The sequence below is a fragment of the Poecilia reticulata genome, chromosome 8 (genome assembly GCF_904066995.2).
Source record: "Poecilia reticulata chromosome 8, P_reticulata-male-v2, whole genome shotgun sequence".
NCBI classification, from domain to species: Eukaryota; Metazoa; Chordata; class Actinopteri; order Cyprinodontiformes; family Poeciliidae; genus Poecilia; species Poecilia reticulata.
In genome coordinates, this window is record NC_088837.1 from 26,346,632 (window position 1) to 26,370,046 (window position 23,415).

General features: G+C 45.8%; 2 protein-coding genes and 1 long non-coding RNA gene across 4 annotated transcripts; 1 reads left to right on the top strand and 2 right to left on the bottom strand.

Annotated features, from left to right (window-relative positions):
• Positions 1–1,015: 1,015 nt before the first annotated feature.
• On the bottom strand, positions 1,016–10,852 carry elac2 (elaC ribonuclease Z 2). Its single transcript, XM_008402807.3, has 24 exons — positions 10,343–10,852; positions 9,512–9,562; positions 9,367–9,437; positions 8,884–8,948; positions 8,739–8,796; positions 8,594–8,662; positions 8,388–8,501; positions 7,571–7,626; positions 7,441–7,499; positions 7,294–7,366; positions 7,113–7,225; positions 6,945–7,043; positions 6,738–6,876; positions 5,526–5,611; positions 5,333–5,442; positions 5,149–5,245; positions 4,803–4,941; positions 4,689–4,727; positions 4,104–4,213; positions 3,571–3,670; positions 3,370–3,490; positions 1,675–1,753; positions 1,416–1,560; positions 1,016–1,340 (listed from the first exon to the last, which is right to left on the bottom strand). The coding sequence occupies exons 1-24, from the start codon at positions 10,654–10,656 to the stop codon at positions 1,131–1,133; spliced, it is 2,517 nt and encodes an 838-aa protein (XP_008401029.2). The 5' UTR covers positions 10,657–10,852; the 3' UTR covers positions 1,016–1,130.
• LOC108165974 (uncharacterized) lies at positions 10,469–17,206 on the top strand. 2 transcript variants are annotated; one of them, XR_014088791.1, is made up of 4 exons: positions 10,469–10,557; positions 13,260–13,432; positions 14,931–15,818; positions 16,017–17,206. It is a non-coding gene; the product is annotated as an uncharacterized LOC108165974 (long non-coding RNA). The 2 variants fall into 2 exon arrangements; XR_014088792.1 differs by having other exon boundaries at positions 16,024–17,206.
• Positions 13,298–21,440, bottom strand: LOC103460573 (germ cell-specific gene 1-like protein). The gene is made up of 5 exons (XM_008402806.3): positions 21,137–21,440; positions 16,263–16,310; positions 14,981–15,133; positions 13,736–13,847; positions 13,298–13,604 (listed from the first exon to the last, which is right to left on the bottom strand). The coding sequence occupies exons 1-5, from the start codon at positions 21,438–21,440 to the stop codon at positions 13,298–13,300; spliced, it is 924 nt and encodes a 307-aa protein (XP_008401028.1).
• Between the last annotated feature and the right edge of the window lie 1,975 nt (positions 21,441–23,415).

Genomic DNA, 23,415 nt, shown 5'->3' on the forward strand with positions numbered 1-23,415 from the left:
ATCAGAACCGGATCAGTATCGGATCAGAACCGGATCAGGATCGGATCAGAACCGGGATCAGAACCGGATCAGAACCAGATCAGAACCGGATCAGGATCGGATCAGAACCAGATCAGAACCGGATCAGGATCGGATCAGAACCGGGATCAGAACCAGATCAGAACCAGATCAGAACCGGATCAGGATCGGATCAGAACCGGATCAGGATCGGATCAGAACCAGATCAGAACCTGATCAGAACCAGATCAGAACCGGATCAGGATCGGATCAGAACCAGATCAGAACCGGATCAGGATCGGATCAGAACCGGGAGGAGAACCTGATCAAAACCAGATCAGAACCGGATCAGGATCGGATCAGAACCGGATCAGGATCGGATCAGAACCGGATCAGGATCGGATCAGAACCAGATCAGAACCGGATCAGAACCAGATCAGAACCGGATCAGGATCGGATCAGAACCAGATCAGAACCGGATCAGGACCGGATCAGAACCAGATCAGAACCGGATCAGATGTTTAAAGCTGAAACTTTTATTTAAAAAATGTTCTTAATGTATTTATTAAAACCGTCACCACCTGGGACGGTTCAGTCTCCTGCTCAAAAACAACCAATCAGAGCCAGGGGGCGGGGCTTACTGCTGTCAATCACATTGACAGTTTTAATATTTAAGTTTATAAAAGTTACTGAAGCTTTTAACCCTTGAGAACTTCTAGCATTTTTAATTGTAAATGTCTGAAAACTGATTTTTTATTTGATTAATTTGAAGTTTATAATTTACTGACTTTACAAAGTCACAATATTCAACCTTTAATGTACGTTTTTGTATTTGAATATCATAAACCATCCAAGTTTTTTCCTAAAAAAAACTTAATTATATAAATCTAGAAGATTCAGAGCGTTTTCCTAACTTTACTCCTTATTCCTGTTTTTTGTTTTATTATTTATCTTCATCATAAATGTTCCTCCGTCATAAAACACGTATTTCAGGAAGTGATCAGTAAATGTCTGCAGCTGATTGGTGAAGATTTTTATTCAACAAAAATCAAACTATTTTCACAGCATCACCAGGAAACTCATTTCTGCGGTAAATAAAAGTGTCTCATAAATAAAATGTTCCTGCGGAGGAATCAGCTGGACTTCAGCCTCTTGGAGCCGCCGCTGTGCAGCGGCGCCCCCTGCTGGCCCCTCTTTGCTCCTGCCTGCGCCGCCGGGCTGCAGCCTCCTCCTCTGCGGCTCCTCAGCTCCCGCTGCTCCTCCATCTCCTCCAGCTCCTCAGCAAACAGCGTCTTCAGAGCAGCGGTGAGTTTAGGGAGAGTTTTGAAGTCCCTGAAGCCGACCTGCAGGAAACGAGCCGCCCGTAAAACCCGAGTTCATGGCAGGTTTTCCTCCTGCGTGTCGAAGGAGAGCCTCACCTTCATGTGGTCGAAGGAAATTCCCACTTTGTCGCTGAAGTCCTCGCTGAAGAGCGGGATCTTGGCGTAGCGTTGGCTGAAGTGGTTCAACATGATGAAGTCGGCGTTCATCTTCACGCCGACGCCGATGGCCTGCGAGGTCGTGCTGCAGAGTCACAGATATTAAAAACATCCAGAAAACAAACCAAGTTATAGATGCTCCATAAAAAATGTCTCAAAAAGCAGGAGAGCCTGAAAAGCGACGGGCTTCCCGCCTCACCTGTGTCGTTTCTCCACAGCTTGTTCCAGCAGCTCGTCCTCCAGCGTGGCTTCATGGATCAGCAACGTCGCTCCGCTTCCTGGACACATCCCCACAAACCTTTAACCCCTCGATCCCCACGGGAACCAGCCGCGTCCCAGTCAGGACTGGGAACAGGCAGCCAGTAAAGGGAGACCGACTGGGAGCTTCAGTTAAACAAACGATAAGCAGTGGAATCAGTTCTGACCTTTTCAAACCACAATAAGACCTTTTCCACAGAAATGTATGAACTTTGTCCAGCCTGGGAAAATTAGCAGCTAGTTAGCGGTAGCAGCTAGTTAGCGGTAGCAGCTAGTTAGCATCAACTGCCTCGAGTCACAGACAGCAGAGACATGACTGACATATTACTGAAGGCTTTCAGGCCTCACTCCTTCACGCCTTCACTCCTCACTCCCTCAGGCCTCACTCCCTCACTCCTTAACTCCTTCACTCCCTCACATCTCACTCCCTCACTCCTTAACTCCTTCACTCCCTCACATCTCACTCCCTCACATCTCACTCCCTCACTCCTTAACTCCTTCACTCCCTCACATCTCACTCCCTCACTCCTTAACTCCTTCACGCCTCACCTCCCTCACGCCTCACTTCCTTCACATCTCACTCCCTTCACTCCTTAACTCCTTCACGCCTCACTCCTTCACATCTCACTCCCTCACTCCTTAACTCCTTCACGCCTCACTCCTTCACATCTCACTCCTTCACATCTCACTCCCTCACTCCTTAACTCCTTCACGCCTCACTCCCTTCACTCCTTAACTCCTTCACGCCTCACTCCTTCACATCTCACTCCCTCACTCCTTAACTCCCTCACGCCTCACTCCTTCACATCTCACTCCCTTCACTCCTTCACGCCTCACTCCCTCAGGCCTCATGCCTTCAGGTCTCATGCCTTCAGGTTTCACTCCTTCACGCCTCACTCCCTCAGGCCTCATGCCTTCAGGTCTCATGCCTTCAGGTTTCACTCCTTCACATCTCACTCCTTCACGCCTCACTCCCTCACGCCTCACTCCCTCACGCCTCACTCCTTCACGCCTCACTCCTTCACGCCTCACTCCCTCACGCCTCACTCCTTCACGCCTCACTCCTTCACGCCTCACTCCTTCACGCCTCACTCCTTCACGCCTCACTCCCTCAGGCCTCATGCCTTCAGGTCTCACTCCTTCACGTCTCACTCCTTCACGCCTCACTCCTTCACGCCTCACTCCCTCACGCCTCATGCCTTCAGGTCTCACTCCTTCACGCCTCACTCCTTCACGCCTCACTCCTTCACGCCTCACTCCTTCACGCCTCACTCCTTCACGCCTCACTCCCTCACGCCTCACTCCTTCACGCCTCACTCCTTCACGCCTCACTCCTTCACGCCTCACTCCTTCACGCCTCACTCCTTCACGCCTCACTCCCTCACGCCTCATGCCTTCAGGTCTCACTCCTTCACGTCTCACTCCTTCACGCCTCACTCCTTCACGTCTCACTCCCTCAGGCCTCATGCCTTCAGGTCTCACTCCTTCACGTCTCACTCCTTCACGCCTCACTCCTTCACGCCTCACTCCTTCACGTCTCACTCCCTCAGGCCTCATGCCTTCAGGTCTCACTCCTTCACGTCTCACTCCCTCACGCCTCCACGTCTCACTCCCTCACGCCGCTCCGGTCGCTCACCGATGTGGACGAATGCGTTGCAGGGCATGGTGTCTCCCGAGAAGGCCAGCTTCCAGCCAGTCTGGTGCACAAAGCTGCAGGCGAAGGCGTTCCTGCAGTGACGCACCAGGCAGGTCCGAAACTGAGACACAGAGCGTCGATTAGCAGAACCGATCAGAAACAGAGCGGAGCGGAGCAGATCGGGCCGACGGCGCCGCAGACCTGCTGCAGGCTGGTCGTCCTCAGCATGGACTGGAGCGACGAATCAGACTTCAGCTTGGAAACATCAGCATCATCACACAGACCCCTGCTGGGGATGTGACTGAAAACCACAGAAGAAGAAACAGCAGCTCAGCTTTAATGACCTGCTTTCATTTAGAGGAGAGGAAGGAAGAATGACGAGTTTGACAAACGGAGGGATTATCATCCTAATCTGGAGGAAAGTTTAACCATAATCCAGACTAAGGAAGAAAAAGATATTAGGCATTAATGATCGGAGGTTTGAGACATGAATGACATCATAACTGGGAATCATTGAACTGAACCAGTTCAGTTCCAACTGAACCAGTTCAGTTCCTCTAAACCGGTTCAGTTGGAACAGAACTGGTTCAGAGGAACCAGTTCCTCTGGTTCAACAGGAACTGTTGAACCAGTTCAGTTCCTCTGAACCAGTTCAGTTCCTGTTGCGCGCTGGTTTTATTCCAGGTTTCTGATGAAACTGAAGCGACGCTCTGAGCTGCAGCAGGTTGACGAACCTGAAGTGATGCAGGATTTCCTCACAGAAGTCGTGGTACTGACCGAGCCAGGCCAGGATCTGGACCGGAGCCACCAGGTAGACGGGGCTGAAGGGGATCCCCAGGCTGGCCTGGAGGGACGCGCACACACACGCACACACACACACACACACACACACACACACACACACACACACACACACAGATTCTGATGTTTAGAATCGTCCGATTCTGATCCGATACAGAAAAACTGCTAAACTGACTGAAAACTGACTGAATTTGTAATTCAGCAAAAACTTTTACTGAATTATAATTTCATAAATCTGACCCAGTGCAGCAATAAAAGCTTCGCCAGCTGGTCAGACTGTGTTCAGCCAGTTAGGAGTAAAAACAGCCAGTAAATGATGAGCTAAAAGCTTCACTGGGTAAAAACAAACTGCAAACGTTCAGAAGATCCAACAGGATTCTGAATATAAAAATAGAGTTTAAACTGAATAGATCAGCCATGACTGACCTCTGATCTAGAATTATTTTCAATGATCAGAACTGATACTGATAGGGGATTGGTGCATCTCTAGGGAAACCCTGGTTACCATGCCAACGTACCAGCGCGCGTTGCCTCTGCTGCAGCAGCTTTATCAGGCCCTGAGAGGAACAGGAAGTCAGGGTTAGCACACGGCTCTGCTGACCCTCACCTCCAGGTGGCGCTGCGGTTCTCACCGTGTGATGGTCGGCGTGGAGGTGGGAGATGAAGACGGCGGAGATCCTGGACAGCGTCTGGTCCACGGCGTCGCCGTAGTGTCTGCAGAGCTGACTGAAGGTTCCCTCCCCACAGTCCAGCAGCAGCGACTGACTGGAGCTACACACACACACACACACACACACACACACACAGAGTCTTCAGCCTGAACACACACACACACACACACACACACACACAGTCTTCAGCCTGAACACACACACACACACACACACACAGAGTCTTCAGCCTGAACACACACACACACACACAGTCTTCAGCCTGAACACACACACACACACACACACACACACCAGGCTGTCCTACCTGATGTTGACCAGCGTTCCGCTGACGTTCCTGGTCTTCATGGGAATCGCCGACCCAGTTCCCAGAAACACAACGTGAGGGAACCCGTCAGCCGGACCTGCAGCAGGAAGCAGACTCTGTTCAGAACCGAACTCTGGATTCGGTTCTGAACCAGCCTGATCCGACTCGGCGCGTCTGGACCCACCTGAACCCTCTGCACAGGCCGTCCGGCACTTCTCCACTTCCTCCAGGAAGTTTGGAATCTCAGAAGCTTCTTTCACAAATTCCTCCGTGTTGCAGGAGGGAACGGCGTCTCTAAACACGAGACGGGATGAAAACGGAGTAAAATTAAACATCCCATCACCGCTGTGCAGAAAGACGAGCCGACGGGAGGAAACCTCTGCCACTCCATGACGGGTCGCAGCTGGAACTTCAGCAGACACTCGGCTCGGACGTTCGGGACGTGTAAAGCCGCCTGCGGCTCCTGAACACGGAAATGAAGAAAATAACTGATTGGGTGTCAAACATGGATTCAGAAACTCCAGCGATTAAAATGTTTGTTCTGGTGGATTCAGCTGCTCTCATTTCTAATCAGTGTGAAAAACAACTAAAGCAGCAAAAACAAGACAGAAACCTCCAGAGAATAATAAAATATGAATAAATCAGATTCATTTGTTTCTAAAACCTTCAGTTCCTCCGTCAGTGTTTGACCTGGAGAATTAGATTTATGACATTTGGTCTTTAGATTTTCATTTCATTTCTGATTGTTGTAGCCAGAGGAGACCAGAAATTAACCTGAAGAAAAGATATGATCAGAAGGCCTGATTTAATATTTAAAAATTAGACACATGGTTATGTGCAAAGTCTGATACTTTAAAGAGCAAAATGAAAAATAAAACAAATTATATAAATGTAATCTGGATTTTTTTATGTAAACTGACAGCAGGAAGAAAAACTGAAGCAGCCAGACGCTAATGCTAATGGGACTTTATTGTTTACAGCTTCCTGTTTACTAAACAGGAAGCTGTAAACAATAAACAGGAAGCAGTAAACATTAAACAGGAAACTGGAAACAATAAACAGGAAGCTGGAAACGATAAACAGGAAGCTGTAAACAGGAAGCAGTAAACATTAAACAGGAAGCTGGAAGCAGTAAACATTAAACAGGAAGCTGGAAGCAGGAAACGGTAAACTGGAAGCAGGAAACGGTAAACAGGAAGCAGGAAACGATAAACAGGAAGCTGTAAACGATAAACAGGAAGCTGTAAATGATAAACAGGAAGCTGTAAATGATAAACAGGAAGCTGTAAACGATAAACAGGAAGCTGTAAACAGGAAGCAGTAAACATTAAACAGGAAGCTGGAAGCAGGAAACGGTAAACAGGAAGCAGGAAACAATAAACAGGAAGCTGGAAACAGGAAGCTGGAAACAATAAACAGGAAGCTGTAAACGATAAACAGGAAGCTGGAAGCTGTAAACAGGAAGCAGTAAAAAATAAACAGGAAGCTGTAAACAATAAACAGGAAGCTGTAAACAGGAAGCTGTAGACAGAAAGCAGTAAAAAATAAACAGGAAGCAGTAAACAATAAACAGGAAGCAGGAAGTGTACCGTTGCTCTGGCGGCTCTGAGCAGAGGGAAGATGTCTGGGTGGATCATGTTGAGCTGCGTCTGGATCTTGTGGCTCCGGACGTTGTGGACCGTGCTGACGTGTTCGTTGAGGATCAGATGTTCTGTTGACGACGGGAACCTGAAAAACCCGGAGTGGACTCAGACCCTGAAACAACGCGGTCCGGTTCTGAACCGTGCGGGTCCCACCTCTCCATCCACTCTTTGTACTGATCCGTCTCCAGGACGGACTCTGGAGTCATGTGGACCACCAGCACGGCCGGATCCTCCGTCCCGCCGTCTTGGAACCTGGAAGAGAGAGAGCAGTCAGCCGGACGGCTGCAGCTGCTCAGAGCCGATCCGGCTGGACGACGTTACCGTCTGAGCTGCTGGTTGGAGCACAGCGCTGGGAGGAAGTCCTCGGACGGACACTCCAGCACCAGGAAGACGGGCCCCGGGTCGATGGGGGTGCAGACCTGCTCCGGCCGGATCTGTGAGGCAAAGCAAAGCGTCAGGCGATGGAGATGTAATCTGATTACTGCCAGGGAACCAGACCCACCTCTTTTCCATCGTGCATGATGGTTTCTCCGTTTTTCAGAGCTCTGATGAGCGGACCGATCTCTGCTGTTCCTCTGCAGAGACATTTTAGGAAGAAATCAGGAAAATCGGGACAGATTTGGGTCAGACGTTAAAACACGAGACTCACACCGGCAGACCCAGGTCTCTGGCTTTAGCCACCAAGAAGTTCCCCTTCTTAGGATGAAGCTGCAGGAGAGAAAAGGACGTCAGAAACAAACACACAACCTCCAAACATAAAACCGTTTCCTGGTGCTGACCTTGCACACGAAGGCGATCACCAGGGAGGAGTCTCTGGCCACTGCACTTCTTTCACCTGAGACACAAAATAAACAGTTCAGACCAGAAACTGAACATGAACAGTTCATTCACACCAGTTCTGTTCAGTCCACTCTAATCCAACTCCAGTCCGTTCGTCTAGTCAAAGCCCGGTGAGGTGTGAATGCTAACCGACCTCTGACCTCTGGTCCTCCAAAACTCGGTCTGTTAGCCTAGCGCTAGCAGCAGAAATGACTCCTGGTCTTTAGCCAAAGACTAAAGAGAAACTAAAGAAACTGACAGGCATGGTGGTGGTGGTGTGATGCTGAGGGTCGGGTCAGGCTTCTTGGTTAAAGCTTTTAAAGCTCCAGTTCTGAAGCAGCAGTAAACAGGAAGCAGTAAACAGGAAGCAGGAAGCAGTAAACAGGAAGCAGTAAGCAGTAATCAGTAAACAGGAAGCAGTAATCAGTAAACAGGAAGCAGTAATCAGTAAACAGGAAGCAGTAAACAGTAAACAGGAAGCAGTAAACAGTAAACAGGAAGCAGTAAACAGGAAGCAGTAAACAGGAAGCAGTAAACAGGAAGCAGTAAACAGTAAACAGGAAGCAGTAAACAGGAAGCAGTAAACAGGAAGCAGTAATCAGTAAACAGGAAGCAGTAAACAGTAAACAGGAAGCAGTAAACAGTAAACAGGAAGCAGTAAACAGGAAGCAGTAATCAGTAAACAGGAAGCGGTAAACAGGAATCAGTAAACAGGAAGCGGTAAACAGGAAGCAGTAAACAGGAAGCAGTAAACAGGAAGCAGTAAACAGGAAGCACCTGATTCTTCTTCTCCAGTGTTGTGCTGCAGTCGGCCTCTCTTTGGGGATCTGTAGCTGGGGCTGCTCCTGCCAGCCTGCGGTGAGTTTCTTCCTCTGTCTATTCCTGATTTGGCTACAAAAAGCAGTAAAAATCAGATGAAAATCTGAATGCCATTAAAAAATAAACTCTGAAGAAATAATAATTAAAAAATCCTTTGAATTTACCAAATATGGGCACCTGGTGCACAGTCATGGTTTCGTCGTTGTGCATCTCCTCAGTGTACGGTCGGACAGCTGAGAGGACATCACATCATGAACAACCTCACCATAAACACAACACGCCATCATGTTAACTCAGAACCAGGCCTACACAGCTTGATGGCCTCCAGAGGGCCAGAGAAGGACTTGATGGCATGCAGGTAGTTCTTCTGAAACATGAAAAGATGGGAGACAGAAGGTCAGCCTCTCCATGATGCCTCACTCAGCCGTCTGTCAAATGTTCTGCAGTTTCTCACAAGCTGTGGAGGTCCAGAGAGCACACACTCCGGGACGCCCGTCTCCTTCAGGGTTAATATCATCCCTGCAGCGCACCAGATTCAGAAAATGCACATGTATTATTAATAACAGGCACAAAAACTACAAGCAATTAGTAATTACTAATGCAATAAAAACAGATTTACATTTAAAATGACTAGTAACATCCAAAAAACTAGCAATTATTGCAGTAGACAATAATATTATTGTTTTGACATTTTCAACTTATATATTGAAATAATAGTGAAAGTTTATCCTCGCAAAGACCAATAACCTTTAATTTTGTAAAGAACACTTTAAGTATCCAAAATAAAACCATATGGATTCTGGAAACAGAATTACTCAAATATTAATCAGAGTGGAAATTCACAATCACTCCTCTGTGGAAGCTGTTGAGTCCCAGCTCTGATTCAGAACATTTTGTAACAGGAGAGCGTGACTTTAGCTGAGAGTTGACCTCTGACCTGACAGGCCTCCCACATTCTCCCAGCTCAGTCGGGTCAGGAAGATGTTGTCCAGCCGCGCCGCCTTCAGCCTGCGGGGGAAGCAGATCCATGTTAGCGCCGCTAGCTCCGCCAGCAGCCAGGATGAGACGCAGCTGCAGCTTACTTGTGTTCCTGCATGAGTCTCTGGGTTCCTTCTCCACAGTTGAACAGATACCTGCAGCACAGAGATGAAAGTTTTCATCCCTACAGGCTGGATAAATAGTAATAAAGATGATCCAATATAGCCTGTGTGTGAGGATCAGATCAGCTACAGTTTAACTGAAGCTACTGATGGGGATCTTTGGAGACCTGCCAGACAATCCAGAACAATTATACATTTAATCTGCTTTAATGAATCTTTTACTGAAATTCCTACCTTAAATGACCTGTGATTAGCTCTCAGTTAGTTTGATCCACTATACTTTTAGAGAAGTCTCCTATTAAAGGGCTGCACAGTTGCCAAAGGTGTTGCTTTGCTGCAAGAAGGTTGTGGGTTTGAATCCCGGTCCGGGGATCTTTCTGCATGGTTTTCTCAGAGTATGCCTGAGTGCACTCACAGCCCAAAAACATGACCGTTAGATGACCATCACTTTACTGCAGATTTCTTTGTTGAAGTAAGTTTTTAAATGCAAAATCTGCATAAAGCAGACTGTAGGGACGTTTGGGTGAATTCAGTAAAGCCACCATGTTGTCATTATGCTCTTTTTTCACGGATTTATTAATTGCAATGTTTGATCATTTAAAGAACGGTCACTTTGTGGCTCAAAATGTGGAAAAATGCTCTGAATCCAAATGAAACTGCAAAGTAAGTAACGTTCACTGGCTGTATGTGAACTACAACCTACTAGGAGGAACCGGGTAATTAACGAGGTAATGCGAGTGTGTTCTTCTTTAATTAACGCACTTAAACTGAAACAAACACTTTTATCTAATATGAAGTACGTGAAGCGCCTACCTGTTGTACTCTGAGAAGACGTAAAGCGACGCGGTGCTGTCCCTGCTTCCCGCACCGACCACCTGAACGTACACGTTGGACGGTCCGTGAACGTCTCCCCGCTTGTCTCGGCTCTCCTTGGTCCTCAGCCGGCGGAGCGGCTCCTTCTGCGGCCTCTTCGCTGAGAACTGATTCCCAGAGGTCGCCATTGACCGGTAAAGGTGGAAAACAGTCCGGTAAGGAGAATAATCGCAGCGTGGGGCCGTCGCAGCGGCAGTTGCAGCTCTACCGTTCACAACCAGAAGCCTACAGAGCCTCACATGGGAACTGTTCATGCTATATACATAAGCTAATCATTAAAATATCCGAGACAGGTGATATTTACGATCCCAAACACCTCCGCTAACAGTCCTGACACATTTCCGAACAGTTTTGCATTTGTTTATCACCTAACAGAGGTGTTGAGCCTCCTTTACGGCACGTTAAATGTTCGACACATGCGACCTCTCTTCCGGCAAGTGATCAACGTCATCAACAAGTTCCCGGTTCTTACTGCTGATTGGTTACCGGAAGTTATTGCTTGGTCTTTGGGCCAATCAAAATGGGTTTACCGCAAAGGAGGCGGGAATAGAGCTTCTCGTTCCAGAGAAGGGTTGTAAACGATGCTACAAAATAAAACGCTGAATAATAGACAATATCTTGAGCTCATACTGAAAACCCCTGAACCTACGTTTAGATATTCAGTATTAAGTTACATTTATTTGAATGCAAACATTTTAAGGCACAAGATTTGTATTTATTCACTGAAACTTATTTGAAAATATTACATTGAAAATCTGTTTTTAATTATAAAGATTGTATCCACAGGTGTATTGGTTTTCCTAACAATCATACAATGACTATTAAAACAACTGAGTATTGAAGTATAAATTTACATTTACAGTTTTTTGTATAAGTGACAAACTAAAGTGAGTTTAATTCTTTACAGAAAAGTAACTCTTATTTTTTGAACTTTAGATTTTTCCATGTAAAATTTTCACTAATCAAAATATGTAAAACTTTTGTATAAAATGGAATACTTATTGTTTATTTATGCCTTTACCTAATCAAAGGATATCAATATGATAGTATAGTTGTTTTTATCTCCGAAAATTAATGGCTGGATGGATCCTATGAGCTTAGGTCTGGAAATACAGATACCTTTTTTTCTTTTGCATATATATTCATGCATCCATCATCTACACCCACCTGTCCATGCAGGGCTGCGGCGGTCCTGCAGTCAGAGTCCGTCTATTTCCATCCTGGAAGATGCTTCAGTCAGATTGAATTTTTCCAGATTTTTCAGGACTTTATTGAAATTCTTCCTCTGGAAATATGAGCCACTGAAACCATCGACATGAAAGGAGGATCTGAATAACCACAGATGTTTTCTCCAGTGACCTGACAGAGCATTCTGCAGCTTGATGCTTCATCATTTTAATGATATATTTATAAAAAACGTGAGTTTAACATTTCATAACATTCCCTCTTCGTGCTTCCCAAGCATAATGAAAACAGCATTATGTGAGTTGATCAGCGCGTGGAATCGTGTCATGGCTGAAAACAGAAGATCAGCAGGCGTACTGTAACCTGGATTGTTTCCATCCAGTGGGATTAAATGTGCCAGGCAGCAGCTGCTCCATCAGAAACAGATGAAAAGAGGAACCAAACAGTCACAGATCGGCTGTTGTTAACACACTGCAATTGGATTTTCTCTGCTGTTTTTTCAGCTGGTTGAAGAGATTAAACTCATGACTATAACAGTCCTGCTTTATTTTGCATCTTCATCATGTAGTCAGAGCTGCATTTCTGCTTAGCAAAGGCAAAGGTGGTCTCTTCTGTCTAGTTTCAGTTTGCTGCAGCAAACCGTCTGCAACAAACCATCTGCAACAAACCGTCTGCAGCAGACTGTCTGCAACAAACTGTCTGCAACAAACCACCTGCAGCAAACCGTCTGCAGCAGACTGTCTGCAGCAAACCATCTGCAACAAACTGTCTGCAGCAGACTGTCTGCAGCAGACTGCCTGCAGCAGACTGTCTGAAGCAGACTGTCTGCAGATGGTTTGCAGCAAACTGCAGCAGACTGTCTGCAGACGGTGTCGTTTCTTCTTGGGACATTCAGGACGACCAGCTTTGTGACCTTGTTAAGTGGTTTTCTAATAAACTGGCTCTGACTGAAGTAACTTTTTTAGTCAACCAGCTGTTATGCGACCATGTTTGATGAATCCACATTGTTTTAAAAATCTGCCTTCAGAGAATCATTAATCCACATTTTCCTTACCTGAATGAATATTTAATATTTTTGCACTTGGCTGAACTCTGGTGTCCCAAAAGTGGTGAAATGTTTCTTTTTAATGCTGGACTGAGCTGCAACCAGCAAACAAAACACTAAACGTTAAACTTACGCTGTGATAAAGAACGTGGTTAAATGTAACAATCACTTCATGAATTATTCATTATTAGTTTCTTCCTGCAGTTCAGTCTGGACAACAGGCCGTTTCTATTATCCAACATTAAGCCTGAAATGGTGAAACAAACTAAACGCTTTCCAAGCTTTTCCCCTCTGTGTAGGAACCCTGTAAAGCTCTGGGAATGTTGTAAAGATCCTTCACTCACATGTTACACTTTTCTTTTATTCACATCTTAAAACAGCAGCAGGAACCAAACAGACAGTCTGAGGTCGGGTCACACTGACAGCTCGTCTGTCCTGAACGGTTCATCCAGTTCCTGCTTCCTCTCAGATCCAGCCTCACTCCGGACCGGCGCTTCACTTCCAGCATCACGGCTCCTCTCAGCGCGCCTCACACTGACTCCAGCTTCAGAAGGCAGATTCAGCTCAGGTAGAAGCAGAACCCTGTTGCCTTGGATACAGAAGCTAAACGTGTTTTTAACTCTGCAGGTCGGATGTGAAGCAGGAAGAGTAAATGTCCTCCTCCTTCAGCAGTACGCCTCCACCTGCTGCTCCGGTGGATGCTCCACCTCCTCAAACACGTACGGCGCTCCGGTGGAAGGCTTGTGGCCGTTTACCAGCGGTTCTGGCAGAACCTGCAGGTCCGCCGGAGCTGCAGTCAGGTACATGTTCCACACCTGCTCTGGCAGACCCAGCTCCATCATCTTCTGCTTGACCAGCAGGTTCTTCTCGATGTTGTGCCGCTTGTATTTAAACTCTATGATGGTCTTGGTGTATCTGTTCAGGGTTGTGACTGCAGAGCCCATGCAGGTGCCGAACGAGCACCAGGCTAAGCTGCCACAGAAAGAGACAACACAGTCACTCAGGTTAAATCAGTTGTTATGAAGTTCGGTTATTGATTGAATCTCAACTCGTTTCTTTCTTTATGAAACTAGATTCTGTTGAGACATTGAGGGAGTTCTTACGCATAAGACCAGCTGTAGTCCCAAGTCTTGGGCCTCCAGTCTTCAGGTCCCATAGAGACGGAAAGATGGAATATGGTGGTGAACATCATGTGGGCGACCATCCCACAAAGGCCTGAGCAGAGCACACGTCGAAACGCTCCAGTGACTTTTCAGGACCATTTAGTGTTTAGACACTTTTTAAAATCTCATTTCTAGAGTCTCAGGTTGGTTTGAGCATCTATTAGGGTCGAGCTTGAAGGAAGGAGAAACAGCTGGACTCATTTACAGACGGATTAAAACTACATTTCATTTATTTCTGTAACTTTTACCCAAACCAGGGAATCCTGTACAGCGAAGCAGAGCAGCGAGGTGAACGCAGCCGCCTCGTTCTGACTCAGTACGTCTGCAGCAGCTTTTTCTGGGATTAACACAGAACAACAGGGGGGAGGGGGAGGGGGTCCTCTGGGCGGATCTGGGAACAGCCCAAACCGTTGCCCCGGTTCCAATCGGATTACTCCACAAACCAGCAAATCCTCCGAGGCAGCGAGTGGCCGCAGATCAGTCAGCTGCTCTGATGCTTGACTGCAGCGTCCGGCACATTCAGCCTGGCTGACCTGCTGCCCCGCTGCAGCCGCTGCTGCAGCCGCCCCGCTGCTGCTGCAGCCGCCGCCGCTGCAGGGCTGCTGGCCCCGGTGTGTGTGGCTGATGGGCCGCCACACACACCGGGGCAAAAGTCAGCGCATTTTATCAGCTGAACCCCAAAACACACAGCGTAGACATAAAGGATGTGAAAGGAGTCAACGAAAGGGTGAAAGGTCATTCCTGAGGCTCAACCTGTTCCCCATTTCTTCATAGCTTGTTTTGTATGGAGCTACATTAGCCTCAAAAACATCCACAAAGCATACAACATAATGTGCATAATAATGCATAAATGCGTACCTGAACATTCACATCTGTGTTTCTCAAATTGCCACGTTTCAAACACACCGATAGAAACACATCGGTCAAAGACACGTTCAGCTTTTCTTCTCATCCGTGAATCCTGTTCAGTTAGAAAGTCTCAGACGCTGAAGGTTCAGGCGGCTGATCCGTCCGTGTCTCTACCTGTTCAGTCTGAAACGTGGCAGTTTGAGAAACTGTTTAACAAATGTGAAAGTTCATTTATGCCTTACTAAACACATTTGTACATCATGTTGCACATCATGTCTCTGTTTAGGCCCTGTGGATGTTTTTGAGCCTGATGTAGCTCCGTAGCTGTGCTGTTACCTGAGAGGGCGGTGCACATGGCGGCGAAGGCACTGAGTTTCAGCTTGTTCATGACGCTGAAGCAGCGGCTCTGCTCCAGAATCATCAGAACTCCGCCCACGAAGAGCAGAGCCAGGTACAGGCTCTCTGCTACCACACACAGCCACAGCACACCTGGAGGGCAGAGGTCAGAGGTCAGCAACCACACAGCCACAGCACACCTGGAAGGCAGAGGTCAGAGGTCAGTAACCACACAGCCACTGCAGGGCAGAGGTCAGCAACCACACAGCCACTGCAGGGCAGAGGTCAGAGGTCAGCAACCACACAGCCACTGCAGGGCAGAGGTCAGAGGTCAGAGGTCAGCAACCACAGGTCAGCAACCACACAGCCACTGCAGGGCAGAGGTCAGAGGTCAGCAACCACACAGCCACTGCAGGGCAGAGGTCAGCAACCACACAGCCACAGCACACCTGGAGGGCAAAGGTCAGAGGTCAGCAACCACACAGCCACAGCACACCTGCAGGGCAGAGGTCAGAGGTCAGCAACCAAACAGCCACTACAGGTCAGAGGTCAGCAACCACACACAGCCACAGCACACCTGGAGGGCAGAGGTCAGCAACCACACACAGCCACTGCAGGCAGAGGTCAGAGGTCAGCAACCACACAGCCACAGCACACCTGGAGGGCAAAGGTCAGAGGTCAGCAACCACACAGCCACAGCACACCTGGAGGGCAAAGGTCAGAGGTCAGCAACCACACAGCCACAGCACACCTGCAGGGCAGAGGTCAGCAACCAAACAGCCACTACAGGTCAGAGGTCAGCAACCACACACAGCCACAGCACACCTGGAGGGCAGAGGTCAGCAACCACACACAGCCACTGCAGGCAGAGGTCAGAGGTCAGCAACCACACAGCCACAGCACACCTGGAGGGCAAAGGTCAGAGGTCAGCAACCACACAGCCACAGCACACCTGGAGGGCAAAGGTCAGAGGTCAGCAACCACACAGCCACTGCAGGGCAGAGGTCAGAGGTCAGCAACCAAACAGCCACTACAGGTCAGAGGTCAGCAACCACACACAGCCAGTGATGCTAAACTTTAAATAGGCCGTTTGGTTTCTGTCTGGTTTCTATTTTGTTTCTTTGATTCACATCCAGTCAAACGTCTGGAGTCTGTCTGGGTCACAGGAATGTTGGGTAAGTTTTATTCTTATAAATGTCATTTTTTCCCGACAACAAACCCAAATAAAGGCAAATTATTAAATGTTTTCAAAGAAAAACGTTTAAATCATAAATTTACCAACCTCTTTGATGTTCAGGTGCAATCTCAGCAAAACTTCGACAATCAAATCCTGTGAAATAAAAGAATAAATAAAACTTTCAGACACGCATAATAAGCTGACAGGAAGCTGAAGCAGCTTAGCTCAGGCAGGTGAACCAGAGGTGAAAGGTCAAACTCACAGGAGTTCAGGGCTGAATGGAAGCTGCACCAGAACAGAGAGAAGTTTTCTTCCAATCGTTTCATCTTTAGTCAGAAGCTTCTCCAGAACCACTGTGACACTGACCTCTACAGGAGAGCGGCCATCTTAGCTTCTTTAATGGCTTTTCAGATAAAGAATCAGTTCAGGAATTGAACTGAACTGATTCTTTGTTTCCAGTCGTTATCCTCTTCTCTGAGCTCGGTTAGCAAATCTAAACAAACTTTTATTTTTTCATGTTTTCACTTGTCTGATAAATCGGTGAAGGACATCGTTACTCCCTACTGCGTATAGTTTGCATATTTTATGTATTTTATATATTTAGTGTTTGGTAATTTTACCCTAGAAAAAACTAGAATCAACCAGAAACAACTGATGGTGTTTAGTTTGAACATCAAAAATCAATCTCATCATCAATAACATGAAATTCCTTCTTGCTCAAATACATTTCCCTTTTCCTTTAATACTTTCTAGTATATTAATTAATTTACTTAAAACCATTTTTATCTGTTTCCTGGAGGGAAGCTGATTCAGCAGCAGTTTGACTTTATTTTGAAGAGATTTGGCTTTAAATCAAAGCTTTGTGGTTTTTCTACCTGCTGTTGTTTTTAATCCTCTGCTCATTTTCATTGTTTCAGTTATTTTGCTCTTTTTTGCTGCTTGCATGCTGTCCTTCCTCCAGTGCCAAACCAGTGCAACCAGTAAACAGCTGTTTAATAAACCAGCCATAGAACAAACTCAGATAAAATCAGTTTTCTAAATGTTTTAAAGAAGAAATCAGATAAAGATCTGTGTCTGTAACTGGTTCAAATAAAATGATTCAGCTGCAGTTTTGATTTTTAAGTTGCATTTTAATGGACTTTTTGCACCTCAGCTTCCGCGTTCGGGGAAAAGCGGCTCGGTTGTTTCCGATCCAATAAAAATATCATTTTACCCTCGGTGCCTGCAGCGCCTGGCCGAGGTTTGAACATCGACCCGAAGCCCCAACAAGTGAACTGGTTTTAGGATGTAGCCTCGTTATACATTCACTGATACGAAGGTGAGGTTTAAACTTTGTGGCTAGCATTAGCTTTAGCTTATGCTAGCAGGCAATATTCTCTGACGTTGTTCTTGTAAAAATGTGCTATTTAAGTATCTAAACATTCTAGCAATGTTTTACCTGATTTTCTAGTATATTGTGTGTTTATTGTCTAGTGTCAGAGGTTCCGGTTCCGGTTCCGGTTCGGGCTTTTAGCTCCCGCAGCCTGACGGAGCTAAAAGCCTCTTAGCTTAACAGCAGCAGCTCTGGAGTCAGAGATCTGGTTCAGCTGTTCAGGTTCAAAGCTGCTGCTTTTAGTAAAACACGGCCGTGTTTCTTAATGTTATTTAGTTTTATTACCTTTGTTTCCTGTTCAGAGCTCAGATAGTTCAGTGTTTACAGCAGGATGTTCAGGCGGATCAGTGGCTCGGCTCTCTGGTTCCCATAAACTGTTTCAGGCTGAATACAGAAGTGACTCCATGGAAATAACTCGGGATCCTTTATTCACCATCCGGTAGTTTTAGGCTGAAGAAGCTGATCGGAGTGAAGTGAAGGCTGCAAACTTTGCTGTTAGCGTTAGCTTCAACTGGTAGCGACGGATATTTACAAGCCGCCATCTTAATTCAGGATCGTTTGGAAATTAATGAAAACTTAAAAGCCCGTTATATGAGGAAGACAACAATGTTCATAGTTTTGCTTTTTTACATTTGAAATACGACTCAGTCTTTTCTAGTTGTCATGGTAACTCAAAGCGGAAACAAGTGAGCCGCATTGGCTCCTGGAGACGTGACGTCAACGCCGTAGGTGCAAAGAGCCGATACAGATGGAAACGGGATGCTGCTATAAAAACAGTCAGTTCAATCAGGTCCACAGAGAAACCAATCAGTTCACTTCAACATGAAGCCAAAATCAAATCCATATTCTCTGTACTCTAATTTAGTCCTGTAAAACAATGCAGACAAATTTAGTTTATGATCATCAATAAAACTAGTTTCTGATCTAAGAAAACATTTGATTTTGCAACAATTGACTGATTTAACTTTGCAGCAATCCCTCCCGAAACTCCCATGTGGTGACATTTTAGCAGCTGACCTCACCGAGCCATCGCAGCAGCAGCTGCTCTTAAACTGGCATGTTGCAGCAGAAAGCATTGGATTGCACTGGTGAGCTAACTTTGCAGCAACAGTCAGCAGGTGATTACATCAGTTCATGAACTTTGCAGCAATCCTTTCTGGTCATTTCATTTTTCTCTGTTGCTTATTTGTGTATTTTTGTTCATTGAGTTTGAAATATTGCTAATTCTTTACCAGTCAGTGGTTTGATTTGAACTTTATGACCCCAACAGGAGCAGAGATACGTTCATATCTGCAGCATCATATCTGCAGCATCATCTCACTGTTCATATCTGCAGCATCATCTCACTGTTCATATCTGCAGCATCATCTTATCATTCATATCTGCAGCATCATCTCACTGTTCATATCTGCAGCATCATCTTATCATTCATATCTGCAGCATCGTATCTGCAGCATCATCTTACCGTTCATATCTGCAGCATCATCTCACTGTTCATATCTGCAGCATCATCTTATCATTCATATCTGCAGCATCATCTCACTGTTCATATCTGCAGCATCATCTTATCATTCATATCTGCAGCATCGTATCTGCAGCATCATCTTACCGTTCATATCTGCAGCATCATCTCACTGTTCATATCTGCAGCATCATCTCACCGTTCATATCTGTAGCATCATCTTATCGTTCATATCTGCAGCATCATCTCACCGTTCATATCTGTAGCATCATCTTATCATTCATATCTGCAGCATCATATCTGCAGCATCATATCACCGTTCATATCTGCAGCATCATCTTGTCATTCATATCTGCAGCATCATATCTGCAGCATCATATCTGCAGAATCATCTCACCGTTCATATCTGCAGCATCATCTTATCATTCATATCTGCAGCATCATATCTGCAGCATCATCTCACCGTTCATATCTGCAGCATCATCTCACTGTTCATATCTGCAGCATCATCTTACTGTTCATATCTGCAGCATCATCTTACTGTTCATATCTGCAGCATCATCTTACTGTTCATATCTGCAGCATCATCTTACTGTTCATATCTGCAGCATCATCTTACTGTTCATATCTGCAGCATCATCTTACTGTTCATATCTGCAGCATCATCTTATCATTCATATCTGCAGCATCATATCTGCAGCATCATCTCACCGTTCATATCTGCAGCATCATCTCACCGTTCATATCTGCAGCATCATCTCACTGTTCATATCTGCAGCATCATCTTACTGTTCATATCTGCAGCATCATCTTATCATTCATATCTGCAGCATCATATCTGCAGCATCATCTCACCGTTCATATCTGCAGCATCATCTCACTGTTCATATCTGCAGCATCATCTCACCGTTCATATCTGCAGCATCATCTCACCGTTCATATCTGCAGCATCATCTTACTGTTCATATCTGCAGCATCATCTCACTGTTCATATCTGCAGCATCATATCTGCAGCATCATCTCACCGTTCATATCTGAAGCATCATCTCACCGTTCATATCTGCAGCATCATCTTACTGTTCATATCTGCAGCATCATCTTACTGTTCATATCTGCAGAATCATCTCACCGTTCATATCTGCAGCATCATCTTATCATTCATATCTGCAGCATCATATCTGCAGCATCATCTCACCGTTCATATCTGCAGCATCATCTCACCGTTCATATCTGCAGCATCATCTCACTGTTCATATCTGCAGCATCATCTTACTGTTCATATCTGCAGCATCATCTTACTGTTCATATCTGCAGCATCATCTTACTGTTCATATCTGCAGCATCATCTTATCATTCATATCTGCAGCATCATATCTGCAGCATCATCTCACCGTTCATATCTGCAGCATCATCTCACCGTTCATATCTGCAGCATCATCTCACTGTTCATATCTGCAGCATCATCTTACTGTTCATATCTGCAGCATCATCTTATCATTCATATCTGCAGCATCATATCTGCAGCATCATCTCACCGTTCATATCTGCAGCATCATCTCACTGTTCATATCTGCAGCATCATCTCACCGTTCATATCTGCAGCATCATCTCACCGTTCATATCTGCAGCATCATCTTACTGTTCATATCTGCAGCATCATCTCACTGTTCATATCTGCAGCATCATATCTGCAGCATCATCTCACCGTTCATATCTGAAGCATCATCTCACCGTTCATATCTGCAGCATCATCTTACTGTTCATATCTGCAGCATCATCTCACTGTTCATATCTGCAGCATCATCTCACTGTTCATATCTGCAGCATCATCTCACTGTTCATATCTGCAGCATCATCTTACCGTTCATATCTGCAGCATCATCTTACTGTTCATATCTGCAGCATCATCTCACTGTTCATATCTGCAGCATCATCTCACTGTTCATATCTGCAGCATCATCTTACTGTTCATATCTGCAGCATCATCTCACTGTTCATATCTGCAGCATCATCTCACTGTTCATATCTGCAGCATCATCTTACTGTTCATATCTGCAGCATCATCTCACTTCATATCTGCAGCATCATCTCACTGTTCATATCTGCAGCATCATCTCACTGTTCATATCTGCAGCATCATCTTACCGTTCATATCTGTTGCCTGCTCACAGGAGTAAAATATCCCGGTGTGGAACTTCCTGAGGATGAACTTCTCCTCTCCCGTCTCGAAGATGTACTGCACCTGCCGGCTGTCGTTGAGGTTGGAGCTGTTGAAGCGGATGCAGTACATCTGCTTCATCTTGACCGGCGGCCCGGAGCAGAAGGGCTTGGCCACCTTCCTGGTCCCCTCGCACCAGTAGCTGGTGGTCACCGCTGACACGGCGAAAGCCAGAGCCACCAAGTTGAGCGTGATTGCCAGGGAAGCTCGCCGGCCGCGCTCCAGCCTCATGGTCCAGGCCAGGCCAGAGAGATGAAATGAAAAGGCGACTAATCCTGGCTTTCAATATGTAGCCACAGTGTTTTGCTTCCCAGCAGAGATGTCAAATCTTCATAATCTTGTTGCGTTTGGGGCTCCTTGGGTGAGAAAGCAGAGCGTCCCTCTGCCAGCTCGCTGCCGTTCTGCATGTCTTCACCTCGACTCCACAGGAACGACACAAACCCATTTTCTGTCTCTGACCATTTCAGCTCTCGGCCCCCTCAGCTTCAGATCAAACCCCAGGCTCCTCCCCTCCAGCAGATCCCATCATGCAGTGTTCTCCATTACAAATGGCAAATTACGCTCCGAACTTCCTTTGAGCTGAGATTATAATCCACAGAGAGGCTCTGGCTGCTGACGTTCTCCCAGCGTTCAAACCGGCGGCAGCAGAGGCAGCAGATCAAGTGCCGGTTTAACTTTGACCAGTGACATAATGTGCGCAGTCTCATATGAAAATCCATCCAGTGTGTGTGTGTGTGTGTGTGTGTGTGTGTGTGTGTGGAGGGTAAATCTCCCTCCCTCCGTGCCGACGGTTGAAAAGGGAAACACTGAGGTGCTTTATGGAAAAGACAATAGAATTTGTTTGTTTGTTTGTTTGTTTGTTTGTTTGTTTGTTTGTTTGTTGCTGCAGAGCCAAACCTTCGTCTCCTCCTGGAAACTGTTGATGTCAGGAAGTTTAACACAGCAGAGGTTAATTAAACTTTAGGTTTAAAATGGTAACGAGTTGCTAATTATTCTGGTTGTTTTTCGTTAATTCTGTTATTTTGATCCGTAGATTTTCTTGTCTCGTTATGAGTCAGTTTGAAACCATTTTTCTATGTAATATAATTTATTTGTTGGCTCTTTTATTGAACAGACACGTGATTATTATGACATGGTGTTAATTACAAGTTTTGGGTGATTATTGAGGCGATGTATTTTATCATAAGGGAGGATGAATAAGTGTTCACTTCTTCCTTCTCCTTTTTAAACAGAAATAAACTAATTATTTTGTTCTTGGTTATGTTTGTTTTCTCTGTCCTGCTTGTTATTAAAAAGTAAAAACCCTACATCAGAAAAGATCACGTCCTAACCCTTCTCAAGGACTTTATCTCTGGTTCTAGCACACTTTTTCCTTCCACTTAACTTCTCGATAATTTGCGTGGATCGCTGTGGTCGGCCATCTTGTTTAAAAACGACGTTTTTTGGATTTCCGGGTCGTTTTTAACTGAACGTTTCTGTGAGTTTGACTTTATTAAACTCAGTAAAAGAGAAGCGTGAACATATTCTGGCATCATCCAGTAATTACCTTGGTTACAACATTCTTTCTTTCTTCATTAACATTTTCTGCATCTATCACTGATTATTGATTATGAGCAAACATCATTTTTAACGTCTACACTCTTTTTATATCAATAAACCAAAATGCAGTAACAACTTTAACTTCATTAAATAGTAGCAATAAAACTGATGGCAAGGGCTGCACAGTGGTGCAGTGGTAGAGCTGGTAGGTTCTGGGTTTGATTCCCGGTCTTTCTGCATGGAGTCTCCATGTTCTCCCTGTGCATGGTGGGTTTTCTCCAGGTACTCCGGTTTCCTCCCACAGTCCAGAAACATGACTGTCAGGTTAACTGGCCTCTCCAAATTGCCCCTAGGTGTGAGTGTGTGTGTGCATGGTTGTTTGTCTCTGCGACAGACTGGCGACCCGTCCAGGTGACCCCGCCTCTCACCCAGAACTGGAGAGCTGGAGAGGCAGCAGCACCTCCTGACCCCACTGAGGGACCAGGTGTTAGAAAATGGATGGATGGATGGAAAACTGATGGCAGCAGTAATTATTTTAAATAAACTTACTAAATGTTTTCAGTGATTTCTAATGAATCAAAATGATTCACATCTGTCTGAAACTTCACGCTGAGCTCCACAATAATTCATTTATTCCACTTTTCAAAACTCATGTTTGTGCTTTAAT